We start from the raw sequence: 25520 nt of genomic DNA on the forward strand, positions 1-25520 counted from the left end.
TATTACCAATTTTAGTGTACCTCGAGGTGGCTCGTGGCATATCGAGTTTGGAGAAAAAAGGAATTCTCTTAACAAGCTTTTTATTCAAGCCAATTGTGGTTCTTACGAAAGCCTCGACAGTTCAGGTAATATTGAATAACTTATAATGCCCCTTTTGTTTTTTGTATTACCTGGAAGCTATGGTCATTGGTTTTTTTTGGTTTTTCGGTTTTCAGAGCCTTTTGTCTAGTAAGGAAAATGTTGAGAAATCATTAATGTACCATTTCATAAAACCATGGCTTCGGAACGGAATGTTTACTAGGTAAGAGAAGTCGAGAGATATTTAACGGATATCTATATCTATATAAATCAAAGTCCTGACTGGCTGACAGACTGACTGATAATCAACGCCCAGTCCAAACCATTTGACCTAGAAGGCTGAATATTTTCAAGAACGTTACTCATAAGTAGTAGGCGCATACTAAGAAAGATTTTTCCAATCCACTGCCATCTTAAAATATGGCGACCAGAAATGTAAAAAATCTTTTCTATGCAACAAAGTTTCTATGCGCGTTTCAAACGATTTCACAAATATTTAGTACACTGGTTTCCTTCAAACTATAGACGGGCTCAAAGGTCTTTTGGGTTCGATTTGTTGCCATCTTTTAAAATGGGCGCCAGAAACTTAAAACCCCTTCTTTATGGAATAATGTCCGCGTGAAATTTAATATAAAATGTCCCGACGGGCTGACGGGCTGACGGGTGCCTTCGCTCCTAGGGTGCTACAAAAATATTAGTCATCAGTAAAACCTACCCATTCTTTATTTCATTTTGATGGAAGTTCTTATTACACGCGAGCGACGCCGCGGGTAACAGCTAGTATGTTATAAAAGGCGTGTATGTATTGATATAATTACGTTTATATTTAATGGGGCTTTTTAGCGAGAAACAATTGTGGCGAGATCGCAGGAAGAAGATCGCACCAACATTGCATCCGAAATTGGTCAACTCTTACTTGCCCATTTTCCACGAATGCGCCCTTATTCTAGCGGATAAGTTAGCTAAAACACAGGGACAAGAAGTGGACATTTTGCCTCTTCTTGGTTACTGCGCACTCGACATAGTTATAGGTATTATATTTTATCATTTACATTGGTTATTTACTGGAACCATAATTTTTTTCCCATTGATACTTGATTAATTAACCTGTTAGATGAATGTTTTCAAAGATACATTTAATTTTCCAGAAACTACAATGGGATTGAAATTGGGATTTCAGAACAACGAGGACTCCGAGTACATGAAAAGCATTCATATGTAAGTAAATAATCTTACCGTCTTGATAAAAGGGAACAATATGTCATGTTTTAAGTTAATGCCAGAAGCCAACTAGAGGCAAGCAATAGCAGGTCATATAAGAACTCTAACTATTTCTAAAAACCGCTAGATTAAACAGTGTCTTCTGTCGTTTTGTATATCCTCATTACTGGTTCGATTGGTTATTCAAACTCTTCCCAATGGGTAAAAAATACTTTGAGGCCCTTGACTACGCCAGAAATTTAACAATGAAGGTCAGTTTGCGATGAAACAGAAACTTGAGATATTTGTGGGCTAAATTTTACTCCTTCTTTTTCAGATTATTGAGCAGAGAAAATCAGAGGTCTTAGCGTTGAAGAAAGAACCTCCTAAAGATGTTCCCGAATTTAAACAAAAGGTTTCGCTCTTGGATCTCCTTTTGGGTATGCATTTGAATGGCGAAGACTTCCTCCTAGAAGATGTTCAAGATGAAGTTGAAGTTGTTCTTTTCGGGGTAAAATCTTTGCTTAATTTGAACACCATTTAGAAGCGTACAACTTATTTTAAATTGTTAAAGGCCCACGACACGATGTCACTCAATTTGAGTTGGGTATTGTTCTTGTTGGGACAAAACGAGTCGGCCCAAATGAAAGTGCACCAAGAACTGGACGATGTTCTTGGTTCCTACAGTGAAACTGCCGTAGAACTAGACGACCTCAAAAGACTACCATATTTAGACTGTGTCATCAAAGTATGTGAAACAAAGAACTAATTTTATTTATTGCAAAAATAGTATCAACATCCGAGGTTATAACTGTGTTTTTTGGGCTAAATAAATATTGGCTTAATTTATGGCGTGCCGATACCTATAGATAGTTTTCACACATGGAGGATTCATACCATTTTCACCTGGAAGCTGGGCTACCTGGAAGAAAAAAACTCGCATACTTTTGTCCTCCAGGTAGCCTGGCCTTCAGGTGTAAATGGTATGAATCTTCCATGTGTGTAAAGAGGCTGAAGAAGTTTTATCATTTTTTTTCAATTTTTGCAGGAAGCAGCAAGGTTGTACACTCCAGCACCGGGAATAGGGAGACGTTTGGACGAAGACTTGTTAATTGGTATTTCATATCGCCATTTGGACATCCCTAAAAGCCCTAAAGCTCAAAGAGTTTTCATTTTTTATTTGACAGGGAACGTGGTGGTACCGAAGGGAACCGAATGTCTTATATATTTAGACGAAGTTCACCGTGATCCGGATGTCTACTCCGACCCCGAGTTCTTTTTGCCCGAACGCTTTCTGCCCAACGCCGAGAAATCAATTAACCCTTTCGCATTTCTCGCCTTCTCATCGGGTCCCAGAGGATGTCCAGGTAATACAAATTAAAGGATTATTAAATGTTTTAGCGGGATATGAACCGTTGCTCAGATTAACATATGGGATTCCTCACAGTGATTTAACTTTAACCAGTCCCAAAGAAAACCAAAAAAATAAATGAAGTAGTAATGGCGTCATAACTACAATTATATAAAAAAGATTTGGTTTGCCCAAGCCTAAAAGACAAAACGATAAGAGTTTTTCCAGTTGACTGAAGCGCGGATAATATTTTGTCTGTTGAATTTTAAAGACAATCCGCATTTTACTACCCTTTAGAATTTAATTCAATCACCTGCTAAAGGCAAATTTTAGTGGCAGGATAGCGATTATTGCCCATAATTTAGTCCCATGTAAAACCGTACTTCGTGTTTCATAAAGATTCCAAGTTAAAATAATAAATATAAATTTAAATAATTTGTAACATGACTTTGGTTTTTCTATTCCAGGATATCGTTACGCTATGTTGGAAATGAAAGTGCTGTTGAGCACGATACTGAGACGCTTCACAGTAAAATCAACGCTACCACGTGACAAAATTCTTTTAGCCTTTGAAATGCTGCAAAAACCGATTGGCGGATTGCCCGTCACCTTTCATAATCGTTAGGTCTACCTTGATTGATTTAAAAAATGTTAGCCCTGGAACGCAAGGTCTAAAAATAATTAATGATTATATAAATTTATTTGTAATGTAAAATAAAGGATGTACTTTGAATCAGTTCATTAGATATTAAGGTCTAATTATAATTGATCTTTCCCTTAATATGCACCCAAAATCTTAATTATAATACCAATTAAGGGAAACACTACCAGTCGATTATTATTTAAGAGTTCATATTTTTACTTTGAGTTGCATAATCTTGTATAATTTGACCAACCAACCCTAACCTACCTTATTCTAGCCCAAACCAAGAAAACCCAACCCAGGCACCAAATTATTGAAAGCAGCAATATTTAGGCAAAGGTGTCATATTACTGAGGAAGTAACTAAATATTAGAAACAATATTTTGGAAAAGGTATTAATTTATTTTGGAAGTAACTAATGTAATCGAACCATTGACGTTACTCACCATAACCCAACCTAACCAAAACAAACCATACCTAGATCAACAAGAATTTCAGCACTAGAGAAAACAGTGAAATTATAAAATCGTGAAACTAATTGCCAATAATGAACGTATGTGAAATTCCAAAACAAACTTTGCTTTGTAATTGAGAATTGCTTCATTATTTACAATGAATGCAGATTATTTTCAATCGATGTTCTACGTATATCCCAGTGGTTCGAAACCCTCCATTCCGCTAGTTTAGAATCTTTTATGGCGCATATCAGTCGAATTAGAATGTAGTTCCTTAGAAGGAAACCCTCTTGGTTACTATTTTGCACCTTTTTGATAACTAAAGAAACAAATTATATTCTAAAGCTTTCCCGGGCTGCGGCACCATGAAGTTTATTAAGATAATGAAACTTTGCGTAGAGTTTGCAAGTTCTCTCCCCGCTTGTTAAAGGAGTTTTCCTCCGCGGTCTAACACGGTTTCTCCTTTCCATCAAAACTTGCAGAGGTTAACGGTAATAGTTAGTATAGGGCGCTGTCGGTTAGCTGTGGCATAGGGGCTAGCCACCACCCCTCTATGCATTGTAAAGGCGTTAGATAAGTGGCAATAAGTCGCAAGATGACTTGGTCCAATTAGCTAGCTGAACTTTTAAAAACGGAAATTTATTTAATAAAATACAAGTTGGGAAAACCAAAATATTACCTCTCCGAGTCAAGAGGTCTACTACTACAAACTTATTTACCTAGATATGGAATTATTTCACTTTTTTCAAGTAAAAATTTACGAAATATTGAAGCAGTATTCCAAACATAGCGAATATACAGTAAAGCAGACGACATTTTACATCCAATAAGGATAAATCTTGGACACATGGAAATCAGTCAATGGTGAAAAGAACAAGAAATGAAGTCTACGCTTCAGCTGTTTACCCTATATTCTGATAGCTACATTCACAACTGGTTTGCAGTGTAAACACTATCGTCTCGTCTCACCTCAACAATATTCTTAGTTTGCCAACATGAATGTTAACGTTAAATAACACCAAAGCTAAATTGTAGCTAGACGCACTAATAGTCAATGCGCACCATAAAGAGAATAAAAAGTCTGTAACTGCTGTATGCGTTTACCATTAGCCCTTTTACTAATCTAATTGCCACCATGATCTTTTCTTCTATTATAAAATCTTAACCTGATTATTTAAGAATGTATTTAACTTTCGGGTCACTCTGAACCGTTGTCGTCTCTTCATTTCAGACACGAAAATCAAAGCCCAAAGTTTACTTAACCTCAGGCCTCAATTTTTTACTCTTTGTTTCACTAAGCCTATTACGGATGATACTTGATATACCCGCCGGAGTTTAGGTCTTAGTTTTCTTCATGAAATCACTAAACCAAGGATTATTCTATATACAGATGTAGTATAGCTTAAGTAATATATAAACAGCCATTTCAAATAACAATATTAAAAAAAATCTTTGGAATATCAAAATGAAACAGAGCTTTAAAGCTACAAAAGTACTAAATGCATCATAATTACGAAAAATACTTCCACATATTCACTTTATATTATGGAAAAAGGGAATATTAAGGTTCAGTATGATTTCTTAGCACATCAACACAAGGCTAACTGCTAACGCGACGCCTAGTGTAACAATGGACGGACACACACAGACAAAAACATAGACTGCTTTTTAACTCTTTCCGTTTTAATTTTGAGTTGAGAAACAAGATTATCTTAAATATTAAAATAAATATAATTAATATTAAATATTTTCTTCGTTAGTTGTTCGCCTTATTGAGCGTTACATCGTTTTGGTAAAGAACAATTAAACATTCTTGAGAGACTTGACTAATATTGGCGTTTGAAATGAAGCATACGCCGGTTGCTTCGCCTTACTCAAATAGGTAGAATATAAGGGTGTCGAACTACAGTTAAAAGCAAGAACAACCGCAATTGCGAAAACCTTTGGTGGACAACCCACCATAGGGAGGCTAGACGTTTCTCGTAACCCGAGCTGATCGCCGCGAATGTCTTAAACCAAACGATGACGATGGAGTTAGAAGCCAATGAGACAGATTGGTGTCTATGTGGAATAGACGGAAGACCAGGAGATGGTGGTGTTTAGAAGTCAGTATGTATAGACTGGTGTCCAAGTGGGATGGACAAAGACCAGAAGATGGTGGTGTTTAGAAGCCAGTATGTACAGACTGGTGTCCAAGTGGAATGGACGAAGACCAGAAGATGGTGGTGTTTAGAAGCCAGTATGTACAGACTGGTGTTCAAGTGGGATGGACAAAGACCAGAAGATGGTGATGTTTAGAAGCCAGTATGTACAGACTGGCGTCCAAGTGGAATGGACGAAGACCAGAAGATGGTGGTGTTTAGAAGCCAGTATGGACAGACTGGTGTCCATGTGGGATGGACGAAAACCAAAAGATGGTGGTGATTAGAAGCCAATAAGTACAGACTGGTGTCCGTGTGGGATGGACAAAGACCAGAAGATGGAGGTGTGAGAACTCAAGTAGAGGAGCCATTTCCGTGACTGTGAATGCAGTTCGGAAATGGCGAACACGTTTGCTAAGATTTGGAAACTGCGAACGCGGTCACGTGGGTGTAACAACAGACACACACACAGACAGACAGACACACACACACGATCGTTACAGAGCCTCTCCGTGACATACGTCACTCGGAGAGGTAAAAACAAAATTAGCTTAATGTAAGTAAGCGAATTACATGTTTTCCCCTCGCTAATTGTAAACCATCAAATTCTCTCAGTCTCCCACTATGTTGAGCCCTTCTTGGAAAAACGCAAGCGTCACTTAATAACAAGTTGTTGACCGCGTTTTCTTAAAGTTCAAAAAAAAAAAAAAATACCTAAACAAGATGAGCAAAGCCGTTATTACTTCTAAATTCTTCACACCTCCCAGTTTAGGAAATACTCATTGGACACAAATCCCTTTCAACCAAAAGGCACCAAAGTAGCGAATCCGAATGCGGTATGGCAGATTTGGAATCAATAGGATGTACAGTACAATGTAGTAGTCAAAATTCAGAGAATCCCAATATAAATATAATATAATATACAATTTTTTTCCTTCCCTTCATTGATAATATAATAATTAATATTTATAATATCGTAACTGTTTTCTTTATTAAGTTTATTTGCTGACAAATAAATATATTTTCTTCGTCTTAATTATCTTTTAAGTGTAATGTCCATTGAAATGTTTCGGCTTCTTATACATTGACCGTATCCTCAATTTCATGATCCCCGCCATTGCGTATTATTTAAAGTCAATCGAGGAGACCAACTATCGTTAATTGCATGCCTTTCTCGCCACCATCACTTTTCGTAAACCGCCGAAAGTTAAGGATTTCAGTTGAACTTTGAATTTTGGGTTTGGCCGAATTGAATTTCGGTTTAATGGGAGGTAACCGACGTGTTACGAAAAATTTATTACTATCGCAAAGTGCAACCCAACAACAGACTAGTATAGTTTAACTCGCTACCTAAAGCAATAATTTGTGCATATAATTCTAACCCTGCAATATTTCTATTGTGTCATTCATATTTGTTTCCGCCTATGAGATTCAAACAGGATCAGTGATGTCAAGGATATCCAACCTCCGACCATAAATAACAGAGTATTGTAGCTTCCTCCTTCGTCTCTAAAATAACCTGTTTAATATATAACAATTAATGACATACCAAAATTGCGAAATAGAGAATTTCTCTTCGCTATAGACAAAACTTCCCTATACAACGCTGCGAATGCAAAGGTCTCAAGCTCTTAATTTTTACTTACTTGGTTACCATTTAAAGCAAAGAAGGGCAAATAGATATAACAGAAAGTGAGACTTTTTGGTTTATGAAAGCCTTAGTACCAAAGGTGGATGAGGGGAAAATATGGAATGGCCCAAATGTCGCGTGTAATAATTGGAAGTTAAGTTAGCTTAGAGTTACAAATAATTTCTTCATAAAATTTGGCTCCTTGAGTTCATACATGGTAATACGATTTGCATCTGCTAAAGAAGGAGCGTTTGGATGCTACTAGTTGACTAGTATGGTAAAATAAATTTTCATACTGATATTTAAATGGATGGTATAGGTACTTCCTATTCCTTGTCAATTCTTATGACATAGGCTTAAAGTTTACCTCGGCCTCCTCAGGTATAATTTCGTCTTCACTTCTTATTTTCAAACTTTCCTATTCTGTAATTTCGGGACCAACCCAGTTATGTCCTTTCTCGTACTTTTGAGGCATTCGTGAAATGGTAAGTTTTAGATTCTTGGTGATTAAAGATTTCGTTGCGCATACATGGTAAATGTAAGAGTGTTTTCCGGCGTACCCTAGCTTGTATTGAAACTTAAATTTTCGTGAGTATAGGCCTACTATGTTGGGGGAATTTGGCTCATGGTCAACGTGAATCAAATGTCATTCAGGCTCCTCTTACTGAATCACTTCATGTTATTTGTATTTGCCTTTGTAATTACCTTAAGATAAACTGTTGATTTGGTACTAACAATTTTAATTTAAAAGGGAACTTTGTTTCAATATTTATGCCGAGGTTTTGAAAATTTACTTCAGTTATTTAGAGTGTACTAGCGTTATAGCTTGGAGATTTGTCGACGGAGATGAGAAATTTTGAACATAAATTCATGGTCTCTCGTGTTTTAACTAATTTTTTCCAACCATAAATAGATTCTAATCTACATGTGTTTATATCAATTTCTTAGACTGGAATTGACTCAAGTATTTCAGGAATACATAAATTTCCAATACTAGGAATGTTTAAAAAGATTTTTTCTAAGCCTTACTGATTGAAAGGAGGTGTAAAAACCTTCACCTCTGACTAGATTATCAAAACTTGAGAAAGGAGTTTTAAGCACTTTCTCTTACCTTCAGTCAGATATTAGTATGAGGTCTATTACTTAAATATTCCAAGTAGAAGAAATCTATGTGTTCCTGGTTTAGTATGACTAAAAGATTTATACTTGCCAATAAGTCGAGGAATCCCGATTTGAAGAAGACCCATAATAAAAACAGTTGCGCCATAAGATATAGCAACTGTATTTGTTCCTATTACACTAAACTGTGGTATGATTGCTGTTATGGTGGTTGAGTAGACGATTCCAAATGCCAAACTATTAACTGCCAGAGTGAAGTCTCCAGTAAAAGGGAAGACAACGAACGAAACTGCCATAAGTAAAAACGAGGTCCAAAGAGTTGTTCCGTAGTTGAATATTTTCTTATCCAGCAATGTTGAAGATATCAACCGTCCAATTATTTCACCAATTGATATGATGCTCAGCAAAGCCATAGATATGTTCTCCATCGTATGTGTATCTCGACTAAAGTCCATTATAATCATCTTGAGCAATAAAGCGGAAATTGTATTACAGGTGAGTCCAAACGTTATCACGTAGAAAACGGGATTCTTTATGATGGACAAAATAGTTTCGTGAAACGATGCAAATGATTTGGTAGACTTGTCAGGCTCTGGCTCTTTCATAGGGGCTTCAGTATTGAAATTGGTAATTGATGCGAAAACTAAGGACTGCGCAGTTATTGCTGCTGTTATCAACCACATGCCTCTAAGACCGAAGAGTTGCGTCGCAGCATTGTCTATGAAAGGTAGTACCACACACGCCACAGAGTTAGTGAAGAACATTAGCATCAAAGCTTTTGCTTTGTGTTTGATAAACAAAGACGAGATGCATTGCATTGTTATTGGTCTGACTACACTCATGCCGATACCTGCCGAAAAGAAATTTTATAAACACTATTAATTAAATAAAAAAAATTCGTTCCTTCATAATGTTATGAGCCTTAGCTATTTAATGGTGTTTTGCTTGTGACAACGCAAAGCAGCTGGAAGGAGAAGGAGCTGTATTTAGCACCTCTTGGGAGTTAAGAATGAAAAAATAAATATTTAAAAGAGGAAAAATTATATTAGAAACTTAATTAATTGAACAACTACGCCCGCCAAAAAAGGGTTCCATCCCTTGTTCAATAAAACAACGAGGAACATTTAATTAATCCAATTATAATAATTAAATAACGGCATTAAAGTTTTAAATAGTGAAGTTAAAATTAAAACAGCTATACTGTTAAAATCAGTTCCAAGTGTGTTATAATCTAATATTAAGTTATTTCACAAGGTGAATAATCTAACACCAAGGACCTAGCATTCCAGCTTAGGAATGAGGGTATTGTGTGTCAGGTTCTCTCTAACGAACGTCTCATCTCGAGTGTTCCTAAAACTTGATATCCCAAGGCTAGGCCGAATGTATCTACTGTAGAGTAAATGGTGGTTGAACACCCAAAGTTTTTCTCTCCTAACATTTTTTCTCGGCGCCAACTAACATCAGCCGCGGAAAGCTGGCTCTCACTAAAAAAATTCCACCCCCCTTAGCACTCCGCACGATACGCCGTTGCCATAAAAAACGTAAACACCGTGGATGAACCCTCCATGCTTGAACTTACTCAGATAAAAAAAAATTAGCCCCGCCTGTTTTACTTCACTCTCCACCGCTGTGGAGCGCTGCTTCAAAAGCTCGTTCTCGGTCGTGGCCGAGATTTTAGAAATTTTATCTCTCCATTCACGCGAGCTTCGTTGGAAACTTTAAAAAGCAGAGGCTACGGCAAAAAATCTTACATAGGAACTTGGTGTAAGATTATTCTACTTGTGGTTATTTATATGGGCACATATCACCTTCTACCCTCAGAATTGAGAACTGTTTTAGGGAACGATAAAATTATGCTTATTTTGCGTAGATGGTCCTAGCGTCAGCCTCTTTTCTTGATAGAAGTTTGCAAGGGATGAGGAAAGAAACTTTTTCTAGCGCCACTAGCAGCTTACGCAGAAAAGGATCTTTAGATTAACATGTTTTTTCTGGGCTTTTCTGCTTGAATTAAAGTGGAGGATGTGTAAAAACTTTCAACTCTGACGTCATGCCTAATACATTTAACTAAGAAACCATGTGACATTGACGTAGATCGCGAAGAAAGCCGCGACTCCCGCGTGCTGAGCACGAATGAAAACTTGTTCTCTTTGCGTGTTCTGAACGGGTAGTCTTAGTGTCGATGGTTCTCCAATGAAACGTGAGGAAGGAGCAGCGGGTGGTTTAACAGTCTTAAGCCCTTCCTCTTACCTTTAATAAATATGCTGTCTATTACCTCCAAAATATTTCAAGTAGAACAATATATCTATATGGTTTCACTAAATGATCAAAGTGAAGAAATTATACACGACTGGATCGAAATGAAATAGGTGACTGAAAGGCATATAGCACAGACTGCAAAGAGAGCAAGGTATCCAAATATGTTATCTTGAGAAACCTCTAAATGCCATTCCGAGGCAAAGAAGTGATGTCGAATGACCAACCGGACTCGCGTAGCAAAATCCACAACCAATTACTTGAATAATTATACCAACTGTTAGGACTTTTCTCATATTTAGAAAGTAACATGCTGGACCTGCTATTATTGCTAAGATATAAAGAAATACGAAAAGGAAGATTTAATTTTATTATTTTAACCGTAGTCAACAAATATTTTGAATAATTACCACAGAGAAAAAATGTTGAGGTCATAAAATTTATGGCCACTGATGCTTCAGCCCGTGTAATACTGTAGCTTTCTTGAATAAGAACGTATATGCTACCAATGGCATACACGTAACCCGAGCTCACCAAATTAATATATACACAAAATAGTAAAGTTATCCACGACTGAAGTGAATCAGCTTCCATTTCCAAATACGGTGTGCCTCAAAATAATTCTTCTCGAAGTAAGGCGAATTGATTATACATACAGATGATTACATATATTTATCAAGAAAAAGTTTCAAAATGGGCCAACAAACGAGAGGACATTACTCTCAGAGCTTTCAGCGTATCTATTCTGTCGTCTCATTCTAAAGAAAACCAAATAAAAATGATAACATCTTAGAAGATAGACCTGGGCTTTAGAAGTATTTTGGTTCAGTTCAGTACAACTTTATGGCACGAATACTTTTTAGTAATGCAGTCGCGCCATCTTCAAACATTCCTTAATTATTTTAATGTTGTATACATAAATTAAATCATGTCAATAGCAAAAGTAATTTTAAACTCACGTCAACATTAAATAAGGGACTTGATACAGGTTAGCCAAACGTCGTGAGAGTTTTTAAACCATTCGTCCAAATCCCGGTAAGAGATGTTCTTTATGTTCTTGTAGAAATTTGATGTAGTTACTATTTTTAACTTTGGTCATTTGATGCCTCTATTGGTTGAGTTTCTTTTCCATGGTCGAATATCAACGGTCGAGTCATGTCCTTTATTTATTGGCCCATGGTGTATTTCAAAATCAATCGTGTAAGCGTCGCTCTTTTTAAATTAATTCTGGGTCGAAGAGCGGAGTTTTTTTTATAGGCGATTGAAATAAGATATATCAAGGACTTTAATCTTCCTTCTTGAGATTGTTTCTCATTGCAGGGTGGTCCAACTATCTTATTTTCATTTATATCATTTTCTACTTTAAACTTTCTTCTCATCAATATTCGACATTTCGTAGAGTGAAACCTTGGAACATAATGATTAAATTCTCAATTTTAATATATTTTATCATGTTCTCTAATCAAGAGAAGGGTCACCGTATTAATGTTTTTCTCATTCATCATCATGTTTTACAAATTAAAAAATAGCCATTTTGAAGTTAGATATGTATGGGACTAAAAACCTTTTATCGAATTATCATAAGTGATAACTATTCATTAAATCTACCCTTTCAAAGATCCTTGAAGCGTGAAAAATTCACGATAGAGCGTTAAACCATTTATAGTTCATTTCGTTCAAAATAATGATCTCTCTTATAGAAAACGGGTAACTTTTGAAAGAGACGTAGCAAAGGTTTCTCGCTCGAGTGTGGTCTTTTTAAGCTTCTTTGAAAATGCAGCTTTTAGTCTTTCTCGCGATTACCGTCGTGGTACTTAGTAAAAACATTTTGAGTTCAATCGAAGCCTCTGCCTGATGAGATTTAAGTACGTGGCCTTTTTAATTCTCGAAACCAGAAGTTCAAAATAAAAGAAGTGACGGATGGCGAACAAGAATCATTCATTGCAAATGTTTGTTCGTGTCTATACATTTTTGTATGACTAGCGAAATCGTGGGTTTATTAAAACAAAGATATGGAAGACAATAGATAAAAAGCTATTGGGACTATGTTTAACTTATTCGGAGTATTATTATTAAGTTTAATCATAACTTTATCATCAGCTCTACTAGGGTGTTATATTTTTCTTTAGATTCCGAGACTCCAAAGAAACGGAAACGTCTTCTTGATAAATATTTAGAAGAGATGAGTAGTGTGTTTATGAGAAGCGGAGGCTGTTTCAATAATCGTTTACATGTATCTTAGCCTCTACTGTGGGAAAACCTACATACCTACCGCTATCTCATTTACTTTGGCCATATCGTATTTTCAAAGAGAATATTAAGAAATCGCTAACAGGGGCCAACTGTCGATTTCTTTTCTAGTATATTCATTTATTCTTAGTGAGGAATTGGGTTTCCTCCATGTTTCTAGTTGCCATCATACTTCTGTAGCAATATACTAAATTAATTTGAACGTTCCATACGCAACACTGTAACAACAAATTTACTCACAAATTACAGATTCAAACCAATCTTTACATTGTTTTACTAATAATGTATATTTAACCATCTACGAATATTTCCTGCAGGTAACAGGCATACAGAGTGACCAAGTTGTGTATCGGAGCCTCCGAAATGAACTAGGCCCATGCGTGTCGCTAAGCGAGAATATTTTTTTAACCAATTTAGTTCGCCGTGGTTTTACGCTTGGGAGCGCTTATATTACCGTAAAATAAACGAAGTTCAACCTCGTGACACTGTCGACTGCTTAAGTATTTGGGCCAAGGTCGCGGATTGTAAGTATACGTTTTTATTACTCTTACTGAATTATTTTAATTGAAGGATTCAATAAAAAGTGAATAGCCCCTAAAACATTTACGTTAATTTTAGGATGAAACTTTTCTCTATCATAAAAATTTTATGACTGACCCCTAAAATATCAACGATAATATAAGAAAGACCCCTGTCACAACGGTAATATAAGCGCCATCTCGTACACATATATGGTGAAAATATTTTCCTTAACAAACTGGATATTTCCCCACATAAAATTTGACATGCATGGGCCTAGTTCATTTCGGAGGCTCCGTGTGTATTTATATTTAATAATCTATAATCTACTAGCTATGCTGCCCAGGTGTTTTAAGAGAGTTGAAACGGAGAAGTTTCCCGTCTATGTTAACACGAAACACTAAATAGCCTATGGAATCATCCGTATGATATACATGCATGATGATGTTTTTTGAAACAAATTATTGACAACTTCCAAATCTGTTAACGAGTTAAACACCAGCGTGATTAAACAGCATAAATAAAAGGAAATTGTTTTTAATTTAAAATTTATAATTATGAATGTACAAGTTATAATATTTCTGCTTAGCAACCAACTTTCACTATGGGTTTCTTCAAACTAGAACATAACCAACAGATGTTAATCAATACATAAATTACTTTTCCTTGAAAATATCAAACTTAGGTCTGTATGACACAAAGAAAACCAAGGAGGCAGATGCGGTGCAAGCAAAAATGATATAGAAGATGTTATTATAACGACCTCCATTGTCTCGAAAATATCCTGAAACAAGAAAAAATTAATAACCGAAATTTACTGTATTTAAAGAAACGGTAGCACCTTAAACATAACACGTTAAAGATAAAATGGTTTTGGAACTTTCTAATCTTAAAGGGCCCTGCGAATTTGCAATTTCATATCATATTTTACCACCAAAGGGGTATTATGTTTCGTTTTCAAGTCTCTGCTTTCAAATATCAAGTTTTTAATATAATTGAACCAAAGTTTATATTTTTAAAATCCATTGGAAAATCACGAAAACTCAGTTTCGATATATCAAAAATTTTGTCTTGTCGAGCTTGTTTGCACGTTTCATGGCATCACTACGACGTGATGAAAAAAGCGCGGGAATCCTATACGCGTCTCGAGCTTCTCGCCAGTCTAAACTCTGGGTCTGATAGCGGAGAGAGTGTCACCTTCTCGCGTGAAAAAATATATCTGTGACGTCAACTACAGGAAACGTTTTAGCCTTTCATAAAAAGTGAATTTCAAATCATTTCATATGAAGCATTTTCAAATGCATATTGCCAAATTTCTAGAAATCGGAGAATTAAAAGCTTGATATTTTTGAATTCACAGAAATTAATTCTATATTTTGCTATAAAAATCAGAGGCTTTTCAAACGAAGCTTCTCATTTCCTTTAAAGATTCGGTTATATTGCCGGTTTCTATCTGTTTTTAGGAAATCAATTTCGTCTATAGCAGATGACATTTAAATTCTAAATTGAACTGAACCAATTCAGTCTATCTCCGAACTTTGACGTCACACCTTTATCACGGACACTGGGATTGGTAAGCGAAAACGTAATCCACCTAATGGCTGCATTCAGTAACGCTAATCGAATTTTTTTACAAAAGCGTTAAGTAGATTACAACGTCTATGACATCACGTTGGTCAACTGAGATCGATCAAAGCGTTTATACTCCGTTGCTTATTGCTGAATGCACTCCCTGTCAAGATTAGACTGAGTGACTGTTTAGTTTACGCCAAATCAATTATTTTAAATTTAAAGATTTTTCAGAGATTTTTCAGCATTTTATAAAATATATTAGCTCTAATACGAAGTAAAAGTAACCTAACCTTTATATGAAAAACAAAAGATTAACTCTAAAAAATGGATGACTGTGATTATTACTTTTAAAACATCTTAATTGTCTTAATTATTAGATGATTATTACTTTCATTCGGCTTATCACTACATCTGAGCCAACTATATTATCACTATCGTCATTAGTAACCGCAAAATTCGAGAAACCACTGGTTCAGTTCATAGATTGTATTGAATTCCGCAACTCGAAGTAAGGTGGTTTTAAAGGGGAATGGTATGACCTGGCGGTCTTTGGCAGGCTTGATCAAGGTTTTTTGTTTTAATACACATACATATAAACTTTTGCCACCATCAAAAACCGAAATTAATTGTGTTATTAGGAAGCTTGTTAAAAATCCAATTTAATTATTACAACCTATTTTAAATTATAAATCGTTTCCAATTCACAAAAAGCCTGAATTACGTTTAAGGTGCTTCTACACATTTAATATAATATTTACCAATTAGGTTAGGCACAAAAATCAGCACCATGCCTAATACAAACTGGGAAGCTCCGTACGTAAACGCCACAGTGTTTGTTCCTAATATGGTGTAAAGTGGAAAAAATGCGGTCGACACAAACGCGAAAGTAACTCCTGATAAAAAAGCCAATGTCACTAGAAGATATCCCTCTGAGATTGGGAAAAAAGCAAAGGTCGTTGCCATGAGCAAATACGAAACCCATAAAGTTGTTCCGTATTTTAATATCTTTTTATCAAGTAAAACTGAACTGATAAGTCTTCCAACTATTTCTCCTACAGATACAACGCCGAGTAGCATTGACGTGATCGTCCTTGATGTATTTGTGTCACGACCAAAGTCTATTAAAATTAACTTCAGTATCAATGATGGCCCTAATAGCATAGTATAACCAAAAACTAGAACCGAAAATGCTGGGTTTTTCATCGTATTAATGGTCGATTTAAAAAATTCTGATAATGATTTTGAAGACTCCTTGTAATTATTTAATTTTGATGACTCGCTTCTCATTTCTGTTAACCACACAAATATTAAAGATTGCATAACAATGGATGCTTTAATAATCCATAAGCCTCGGAGTCCGTAGTATTCGGATGAAAGTCGGTCTATATCCGGTAATGTTAAAGCTGCCACTGAACTGGTGAATTGGAGTATCATGAACGCTTTTGCTCTGTGTTTTGTAAACCAGGATCCAGTACATTCCATACAAATCGGCCGTACTAAACTCATACCAACTCCTGTATTGAAAGAGAGCGTATTATGAAATTGGTAATAAAAGATTCAGCACTATTACCTCTACATGCCATCCCCAAGGTTAGGATCGTCGTCAAATGTCCAACAGGGCTAGCGTAACATAGAAAACAGCCTGCCACTTGTAAAAATACAGCTACGGTCAGTGCCTTCTTTACGTTTAGGAAGTAAAGTATTGGAGCCGTAAATAGAGCTATAATGAAAGGTTCATTTGCAATCAAAACTCCTTGTCAGAATTTATTTCTTATCACCGTTTGACATAACTTTCTTGGTAACCAGACAGTAGCGTCGCTAGGGTTTGAAATTTGGGGGGCTAAATCTGGGAAAACTAGTTATTATAAGAACTTTATAAAAAATGCATAAATGGAAAATGTGTAGACCTTTAAAAGCTATCCGTAAATTTGTGACAACGTGAAATTATTCGTATTTTAAAGATATACAACCTTTTATTAATAAAGACTTCGGAACCGATTATGAAGGATTTTCACTCGTCTTAAGTTTATTTTTAGTTTTGGTTAGCTTTTAGTCCACACTATTGGGACTCCCTTCGAAAGAACACGACATATTTTACTGGTCTCCCTGTTCTTTTCTTCAAAATTGTCCTGTTTGATATTGAAATTCATCTCTGCAGAGATGAAACTAAACGAATCTATCATTATAATTTTTTATATATTACTACAGAATTTTAGGTTGCTAACAGCAATGTTTTGGTAGGGTTTACGGATTATTTTGGAGGGGGGGGGCTAAGTTTAGGATTTGGGAGGCTATAGCCACCCCCAAAATAGGCTTAGCGACGCCACTGTAACCAGATGTGTTATTAAAGCAGATTCCAAATTTCATTTTAATTTTTTTCATCTTTCTTACAATAAATTTCTCAAACTTATCTTCTATGTAATGGAAAATCACTTAATTTCCATATCTGGAATATGTTGAAAGATTACTTAGGAATAGCAATGTTGACGTAAATCATATCTCCATATGATGTAACTGATTGTGGGTATTATCTCGGGCACGTCATTACGTTTTACGTAATTATCTAAATATTCCTCAACCGTACTGTGCTGTAACTGCGATTATAAGTGCTCCTCACTGTACACTCCGTGCCGTATAAATTGCCAAACATTTTCATATATAAAAATTCTTACCGCATGAAAAATACGATGAACTCATAGTATTTATTGGCAGAGATGCTTCCGCCCTTGTAATACTGTAAGACTCTTGAATCAAGACAAAAGTGCTTCCAGTGGAAAATATAAAACCCAAGTTCAATAGTGTTATCATGAAACAGTTGGCGAGAATAAACCACGAACGAAGCGAATCCGTTTCCATTTTGCCTCTATGATACTTGAACGCGTAAATTCTACTAGAAGAATAAATATCCGCCAAATCATCGTCCTACGCTATCAGTTTGAACATATATTTCCCTTTCATGGCCTTAGATTTTTAAAAAGTGTAAAAAAAAACTTCCGAAACATAATGACATAAATATGGGTAAGAAGACCAAATCCAAACTTCTAGTGATAAAAGTCAAATATGGATAACATTATCGTAAAATACAGATTTATTAAAAAAGAAAAAAAACGATTACGTAATATCAGTATCTATGTGTGTTAGTGTTATTATACAAAGTGTTAAATCTTGTAGTGATTTTCAAGAATTTCAGCTTGAATATAAATAAAACGATCTGTTTCAAAAGTATTTTGGTCTATAAGTTATTAACTTTGATCCAGCCCATATAGTAATCCTTTCTTCAAATAAAAGATTAACAATATTGTGAAATCCTTTCGCCATTTACGGTTTGAACAGTAACTGTAAATGCCTCTTTCGGTGTTTGAGCTAGTAGTTGTAGAGGTAAATTACCGAGGTTAATGCGAGAAAAAATGAGTGAAGACAGAAAAGCCGGCGTGAACACTATAATTGTACCTACAAACTCTTTCTTTCTTGTCTATTTTCTTGACGTTTCCAATTTAATTAAATATTTATTGAAATTATGCAAAATTTAAGTTCGCCACAATCAAAAATATAGCGTTAACGAATGTTCTGTGTGTCTTTAGTTTCTCGTGGGTTGGGGGTAGGGAGGTAATGTTTGCTTCGCATGTGTTAACGTAGTACAGTAACCAAAATAGGGTTGGGATAAATTAAGTACTTATACCAAAGCGCTTACTTTAAGAATTTTATTTACTGCGAGGAAGTAACCCTGCATACAACGGTTCAATAAACAGGATGTGGGGCTATACGCCCATATTAAAGCCACTCGGTTCAAAAACTCATTTTAGGCAATTTATTCTGTTCAAATGATTTTCTTGTAACTGACTCCCTTTTTAAGAAAAGTAACTTACTTTAATTGATTTATTTTCAATTCACCCAAAATTACGCCCAATATGCTGTTTTGGAAGACACCTTTAACAGCGCTAAACAAACTAATAAAGACCACTCAAAAATCTAAAGTCCACAGATAATTGCTTTTGTTTTTAAAATATGGAATTGTTAATTTTATAGAGAAAATTGTGTAGGAACTAATCAATGTTGCTTTTTATTTCATGTGGCCATGTTTATGTATATGAATAATCATAAAATATTTCTCTGTCCTGCCTGTTTTCATGGAAACTCTGCAAATGTGTCAAATTTATAATGTGAACAAAACCTGATCTCTCGTTCGACTTCGACTATATCAAAAGAACTCAATTAGCGCCATCTGCTGCTCACCAGAAACGTTTAAAATATTCTCAATTGAAAGTTTATTTGCGGCAATTTAAGACACAACAAAACAATATAAGTCACATAGTTAATCAAATTAATTTTCCATTTAAGAAAAAATTACAATTTTTTATTCATATTTCAGCAATACACGGCGCTTTTCACGTTACAACTTTAAGATCTGATCTTCATTATCTGATATCAATAGAGTAATCTTCGCTATGTTCCAGGTTCGAAGTTTCTATAAGCATATATTTAGTATTTTCATGATTAACATAATATACACATGATAGATTCCATCAATTAATGATTCTGTTCTATTACACTCATAAGTCCATAAGCAACATAAAAATAAGTATGGAACTTTCTTTGCGTTATGGAAAATTTCATAAGCACGTTTTTCGTATTACAGATAGAGGTTTTGTATGAAAACAGGAAGTAAAAGTTTCAGGTAGCAGAAAAACCAAGATACTCCATGTTGTTTTTCCATTGATTATGCTTCACCATGAGTTGCCCCTATGAAAGTTTAGGCAACAACAAGTTGGATACCGCGTTTTATTCAACTAAACAGTGTCATAATTAATATTATGTTACTAATGATAAATAAAGATTTAACCTTAGATTAATAGTTCAAAACATTAGTGTGCAGCCTATCCAAAAAGTGGGTTAGACTTTTTCTACCGTAAGTCACCCATTTATCGTAACTTGATTTAGTCCGTGACTTATCAAACCATAGATCTAAGGCCTCTATCATGTCTGCATATTTTCCATTTTTAACAGTATATATGAGTAAATCACGCAATACATACGACTTATCATTGGACAAAATGAATGAATCACTTGAAAAGTCTGTTCTTGAAAACCGATACCAAAGTCTGTCCAAAATATCTTCAATTTCTTGCGAAGTTTTCCTCCACGCTCCCGATTTACACACCAAAGTCCATTCGTTGATTACTTTAGTCAGATTCTCTTCATTGTCACTAATCAACACTTGGCCGTACAATATTGCTACAGTATAGGGTATTCTTAAACCGTACGGACTTTGCACCCAAAATTGGTGCACGAAATCCGCATTGATACAAGTGCGATTAATATTCATAAATTTTTGAAAAGAAAGCATAACATTGTGAAACCTGAGAATAGACATGAACTGCCACATTTGTTTTAATGCTTCAAAGAACAATTCATAGCAAGAAAATTCGAGAAGTTCCTCGAAAGGCCAAGGAAAAAGTAAATTACCAGTGTATGTCCGATAATCTTTTCGCAAAAACATCAACTGTTCTTCTTTATTCATTTGTTGCAAAATAAAACGTAACACTTGAGAGGAACCATAAGGCTTCTCGAAATGGTAATCACACTTTAGGATATCTAATATAGTTCTCGCTTTTTGGTCTTTATTTAAAAAAGTCCAGAAATATTGCGCAGCGTCAATGTTGCCGTCCTCAGCAGCGCGTTTAAACGCGATTTGATATTTATTTGGAAGAGAAGTACTTAGCTGAGAACAAACACCTTGGTTGCAAAATGCAAAAAAGGCAGTCAGAACATCGTTGCTTCTTTTGATAAAGGCACTGTCACTAAATTCTTTATTTACCATCGAGATCTGATCCCACAGTTTAACCACGTGATCTTCAAGGCAGTAAAATCCGGCTACTCTGTACCTGCTAACTAAGTCCAAATCAGTGTCTTGTACCACTAACTCGGCTGTTGCTTTCATGTCAATGATACCGTGCTCCAACCAATGTATTTTTCTCAAATACGGCATAACTTTGTCTTGTCTTATTATTGGTAAACAGCAATGCTTGACGGTGATGACAGATGTTTGTAAAGGTAAAGGCAAATCGACCCAGTGGCTGTACCAATTTTTAAGTTCTTGTTCATTTAGTTTGACAATACCGCACAGTGTCTCCTTTAGCGCTACAGCAATCGTCAATTTCATCACAATATTTTGAGTATTGCTCGAAAGCATCGCCCAATTAATCGAAAAATCCGTTTTTATGGAATTTGAGAACAACTCATTTAATGATATCGAAACAGCTACTTTAACTAAGCACATATTTTCTAATGTCTTCAATCTCAAATTGAAATTCATTTTTATAATTTGTTTAGTTTTAAAGCAAATAATATTGATATTTAATACGGTTCCTCGAACTATGTCTATGCAAAGAATGAACACAACAAGAATGAAACAACTGATATATACTCGTTATCAACAACTTATGGATGTAGACCATGGAATACAAACAAGGTCTTAACCGTCGTATCAGTCGTATCAGTAGATTATAAAAAATAATTGTATTACCAAGTACGTAAAAGATTTGAAACTAAAAAACGGAAGTTAAAAATTCATTGTTCTACATCAAACAACTTCTGAACACGTTCTGCCTCAACCCGCTCTTCGGTCGACTTTCTCACCGATACTTTTATTCCCGGGCCTGTAAATTTTATGTTGCTTTTATCTATTGTTTTGAAAGCGCATGCTTTTATCGTGTTTTGTTTTATCTAACGTGCTATTTTGAGTGGGCTAGTGTTGCACTAGCGGTATCATAAAAACCCTGTTCTACGAAGTGAATTAATAATATATACAGTCAGCTGATAACGTGATATTGTTGTGACTTAACAATTATGACATAGTTTTCTATGTAATAATCGGAGACTCATATTTATATGGAAATAATCAATCGCAGATAATATATTTAAGAAATAAAAATACTGTTTCTGTAATAGTTAGCTTTATGGTTATAATATACGTGTCATCCTACGTAGAAGGGATCATAGGAATAGTACAACTTTTGGTCAGTTGCATCATGTGTATAATAGAAATTCAAAATACGTCACTCGTGGCTTTAGGCGAGGAGCTAATCACACTAAAATTTCATGTACGCCGACAGCGGATTACGCGTTAAGGGCAGGGTTTTTAAAGATTACAAGTAATCCATTTAGTAATGTCCAAAGTATAGCCTTGTACATCGAATCTCCCACCAGCCCCTTTTCACATCAACAAAGGTGGATTACCATTCTTCAAGTTGAACTCTACAAATATTTTTCAAAAATCAGTGATCTCATTTCTTAGTGAATGATTTATCGTTTTAGAAGACTTTATAAAATCTGTGATGGATAATTAAATTCTTAAGGAAGAGTTTTTACCTACACAATGAACATAAAAGAAATTTAAAATCGGGGAGTTTGTTATGATGATTTAGAGGATTTCCACGTTAAATTGCACATGCTAAGTTGGGAGACTAAGTTCGTGCGAAAACTTTTAAGGTTTAACCGATTGCATACTCAAAATATGGATTGGGGCCAAAACTTACTATATAATTTATATGGAATCAGTGAAAAAACTAAAACGACACTAAAAATCAAACTTCGTAGAGCTCACCTAAAAATGAACATAACAATAAAAACTTGAAGAAAACTTTCCTAAAAATGAACATAACAAAAACTTGAAGAAAACTCTCCTAAAAATGAACGTAACAATAAAAAACTTGAAGAAAACTCTCCTAAAAATGAACATAATAATAAAAAAAACTTGAAGAAAACTCTCCTAAAAATGAACATAACAATAAAAAACTTGAAGAAAACTCTCCTAAAAATAAACGAAAACAATCAACACTAACAAGATAACAAGTTATCATGATTTTGCCAGGGTTCGATTGATTTCCCATGAGTCCCCCAGAGTTCGATTGGTTTCCCATAACTTCACCAGAGTACCACTGATTTTCCACGATTTCACCAGAGTTTAATTGAGTTCCCGCGAGTTCGTCTGAGTTCAATTGAGTTTCTTTAAGTTCACGTGATTCCACATGTCATGTACATAAGAAAAGTGTCTGCCCTCGTATGTACTCTACATCAAAAAAAAACATTAAGAGTCACATTACACAATTTTACGATTAAATTAAAATTTGATATTCTGTCACATTCATGAAAATAAAGGTCGAAATTACTCTGTTTCAATTTAATGAATTCGTGTTTAACCGATATAATTTTTGATGAAACTAAAATGATTGTGTATAAACAAATTAAATTTGGAGTTCGAATCAGTCACCTATAGCTTGAATACACCACCTATAAAAAGAATGAATAAATATTGGCCACGGTTCTTTCAGCATGTATTGGAATATTTGAATTCAAAATAGGTACCCATTGTGAGCCCTTTCCGAAATGGACTTTAGGGACAACTTCTACTGGGAGCTTATTTTGCATAAGATGTTCCTTTTGTCGTTCAAAGATGCTGCTACTCCTTGCGAGAAGCAAAGAAAAGACGAGCGTAGAGAATTATGCGATTTTCCCGTAAAACCGGAAATATGGAAATTTCTCTCAAAAGTATGTCTATTCGAGTTTTGTACTTTTGTTAAAAAATTCATGAGTTTGGAATTTTACCGATTTTTTTCTTTCAAGGTTTTACTTCGTCGAAACCGCTTCCCTTCCGATAAGAAGCTATTTTAAAACCTCTTGGCTTAAGAGTAAAGAATATAAGATTTCTTCTTTATCAGCCGATTAAGAGTTATTTTTATTTTAGTTTCGAATGCGTGCTTTATACCTTGTTAGTGTTTTAACACGTAAAGTATCTTCAAAAGAAGTATATTCACCATGCACGAGGCTTTGACATGCTAGCTCTCGATTTCGTTCTTATCTACACGTGATGGTGATACTTACACAAATGTCGATTCACTACTGCTGTTGTGTCAGTCCAAGGTCTGTATACCACTTGGTCTGGCACTTTTGTATGTATGCTTCAAATAACAAAGAAAAAAACGTTATGTGAGAATATGTTAAAAAACCATAGTGATGCTTCAGAGTTTCTCATTAAATTTAAACGTTTGCGCGTCTGAAGTACTTTTGTGTAAAAGATTAAGACTTCCATATTTACTTAAAAACAGCGTTTGTAAAATTAAAGCATTCATAATAATAAGTGTTTATTGTACATTGAAACAGTATACAGATACCAGCTAGTCAATGCACATGGTGTTAAATTAAGTACAAGATTAAGTTAGGAGTGATTTAAAATCTACATTTTAAGGAAGAATGGGGATCATGATACTGATAGTGTGCTTAAGATAAATAGAGTTTGTTTTAGTTTTAATGGCTTTTATAAATCTATGTCATTGTTCGCGCTATAAATGTTGTAATTCTTAACCATTCTAGTAATAGGGGAAAAGTTCTCTTGTTTTTCATAAAAGAGGTTTCTTTTACGTATCGGTCGGTATTGAAGTTTAACGCTCCTAGAAGCAGGCTAGAGTGGATTTTGTTGGTATAAGTTTTTTGCTCAAAGATGATGTCAAGTTTTCGTCGTAAAATCGTTATAGTATCAGAAGTGGTATGATACTAGAAGTATTGAGCTAACCAAATTCTTCACTCGGCATTAGTGAAAAGACTTGATAAAACACAAACGGTTGGCCCTCTAGTGGCGGTTTCAGAATTTTTCCCTCCAAAACGTGAGACGCTCGCGGTGGTAGACGGCCGAACTAGATTCAAGGAGCCGGGTCCGTGTTCTGCGGCTTTAGGTTGAGGGGAAGGGGGTAGGAAATGTTTTTGGAACTCGACCAATTTTTCTCTCTCTAGTTTTAGCGCGTGGGAAGCGGCATAAAATCTTCAAATTTGTTCACTAGTGCCAGGATCTATTACCAATGCTAGAGCCCTTCACTTCTAGTCTCATACCACTTCTGATAGTATCTATATTGAGATGTTTCAATATTGATTCGTAGTCGTATGATGCGTCCTTGATGAAGTAAGTGTGGTAATATTCTATGAACTTTCTTTGTACTGCCTCAAGTAGGTTGATGTTTGATTTGATGTTGTCATTTTATGTTACTGCTCCATATATCAGACATGGTTTTACGAGAGTTGTATAAAGCTTGATGAAGACTTTTGGGGAGTTAAGTGGTTTTGTGACTTTAAAGCATGGTTTTCACTTGACCGAAAAACACTACTTTGCAGCTGGACGTCAAACGTCGGATTTGCTTTTTACGTTGTCGCGCAGCGTTATAGCGTTTTCACTTAGCGTAGTTCCCGCGAATAATGGAACCAAGGCTTAACAGATAAACCTTCGCCAACATTATTAATCCAGGCCTGAGCGCGCTATCTC

The 25520-nt window shown here is 35.3% G+C and overlaps 4 protein-coding genes across 4 annotated transcripts; 1 reads left to right on the forward strand and 3 right to left on the reverse strand.

The window, feature by feature from the left end:
* The first annotated feature begins 907 nt into the window (after positions 1 to 907).
* LOC149708810 (cytochrome P450 4V2-like) lies at positions 908 to 3254 on the forward strand. Its single transcript, XM_089863871.1, has 8 exons — positions 908 to 1109; positions 1227 to 1296; positions 1427 to 1550; positions 1616 to 1789; positions 1853 to 2026; positions 2327 to 2393; positions 2466 to 2645; positions 3097 to 3254. The coding sequence occupies exons 1-8, from the start codon at positions 908 to 910 to the stop codon at positions 3252 to 3254; spliced, it is 1149 nt and encodes a 382-aa protein (XP_089719997.1).
* A 3579-nt stretch (positions 3255 to 6833) lies between these two features.
* LOC149708811 (uncharacterized) lies at positions 6834 to 14040 on the reverse strand. Its single transcript, XM_089864318.1, has 5 exons — positions 11830 to 14040; positions 11281 to 11628; positions 11052 to 11201; positions 8709 to 9467; positions 6834 to 7387 (listed from the first exon to the last, which is right to left on the reverse strand). The coding sequence occupies exons 2-5, from the start codon at positions 11462 to 11464 to the stop codon at positions 7275 to 7277; spliced, it is 1206 nt and encodes a 401-aa protein (XP_089720444.1). The 5' UTR covers positions 11465 to 11628; positions 11830 to 14040; the 3' UTR covers positions 6834 to 7274.
* Positions 14041 to 14160: 120 nt separating this feature from the next.
* Positions 14161 to 18126, reverse strand: LOC149708812 (uncharacterized). Its single transcript, XM_089864317.1, has 4 exons — positions 17884 to 18126; positions 16782 to 16931; positions 15970 to 16725; positions 14161 to 14423 (listed from the first exon to the last, which is right to left on the reverse strand). The coding sequence occupies exons 1-4, from the start codon at positions 18065 to 18067 to the stop codon at positions 14296 to 14298; spliced, it is 1218 nt and encodes a 405-aa protein (XP_089720443.1). The 5' UTR covers positions 18068 to 18126; the 3' UTR covers positions 14161 to 14295.
* A 1410-nt stretch (positions 18127 to 19536) lies between these two features.
* Positions 19537 to 23160, reverse strand: LOC149708813 (uncharacterized). Its single transcript, XM_089864319.1, has 3 exons — positions 23053 to 23160; positions 20245 to 22465; positions 19537 to 19676 (listed from the first exon to the last, which is right to left on the reverse strand). Exons 2-3 carry the CDS (start codon positions 21522 to 21524, stop codon positions 19655 to 19657), a joined length of 1302 nt encoding a protein of 433 aa, XP_089720445.1. The 5' UTR covers positions 21525 to 22465; positions 23053 to 23160; the 3' UTR covers positions 19537 to 19654.
* Between the last annotated feature and the right edge of the window lie 2360 nt (positions 23161 to 25520).

This window comes from Phalangium opilio, unplaced genomic scaffold (genome assembly GCF_054372755.1).
Source record: "Phalangium opilio isolate 3A_F unplaced genomic scaffold, DU_Popi_V2 ptg000013l_1, whole genome shotgun sequence".
NCBI classification, from domain to species: domain Eukaryota; kingdom Metazoa; phylum Arthropoda; class Arachnida; order Opiliones; family Phalangiidae; genus Phalangium; species Phalangium opilio.

Coding starts and splice junctions, on each gene's coding strand:
- LOC149708810 (XM_089863871.1), top strand. CDS start 908: ATGGGGCTTTTTAGCGAGAAACAATTGTGGCGAGATCGCAGGAAGAAG. Junction 1,297..1,426: donor TACATGAAAAGCATTCATAT/GTAAGTAAATAA, acceptor AAAAACCGCTAG/ATTAAACAGTGTCTTCTGTC. Junction 2,646..3,096: donor GGGTCCCAGAGGATGTCCAG/GTAATACAAATT, acceptor TTTCTATTCCAG/GATATCGTTACGCTATGTTG.
- LOC149708811 (XM_089864318.1), bottom strand. CDS start 11,464: ATGGAAGCTGATTCACTTCAGTCGTGGATAACTTTACTATTTTGTGTA. Junction 9,468..11,051: donor CCTCGGAATGGCATTTAGAG/GTTTCTCAAGAT, acceptor TCTTTTCGGCAG/GTATCGGCATGAGTGTAGTC. Junction 7,388..8,708: donor CGGGATTCCTCGACTTATTG/GCAAGTATAAAT, acceptor TATATTAAACAG/GTTATTTTAGAGACGAAGGA.
- LOC149708812 (XM_089864317.1), bottom strand. CDS start 18,067: ATGGAAACGGATTCGCTTCGTTCGTGGTTTATTCTCGCCAACTGTTTC. Junction 16,932..17,883: donor TTCATCGTATTTTTCATGCG/GTAAGAATTTTT, acceptor CTTTCATTATAG/CTCTATTTACGGCTCCAATA. Junction 14,424..15,969: donor TTTTGTGCCTAACCTAATTG/GTAAATATTATA, acceptor TTCTTGTTTCAG/GATATTTTCGAGACAATGGA.
- LOC149708813 (XM_089864319.1), bottom strand. CDS start 21,524: ATGAATTTCAATTTGAGATTGAAGACATTAGAAAATATGTGCTTAGTT. Junction 19,677..20,244: donor ATTTTGTCCAATGATAAGTC/GTATGTATTGCG, acceptor ATATGCTTATAG/AAACTTCGAACCTGGAACAT.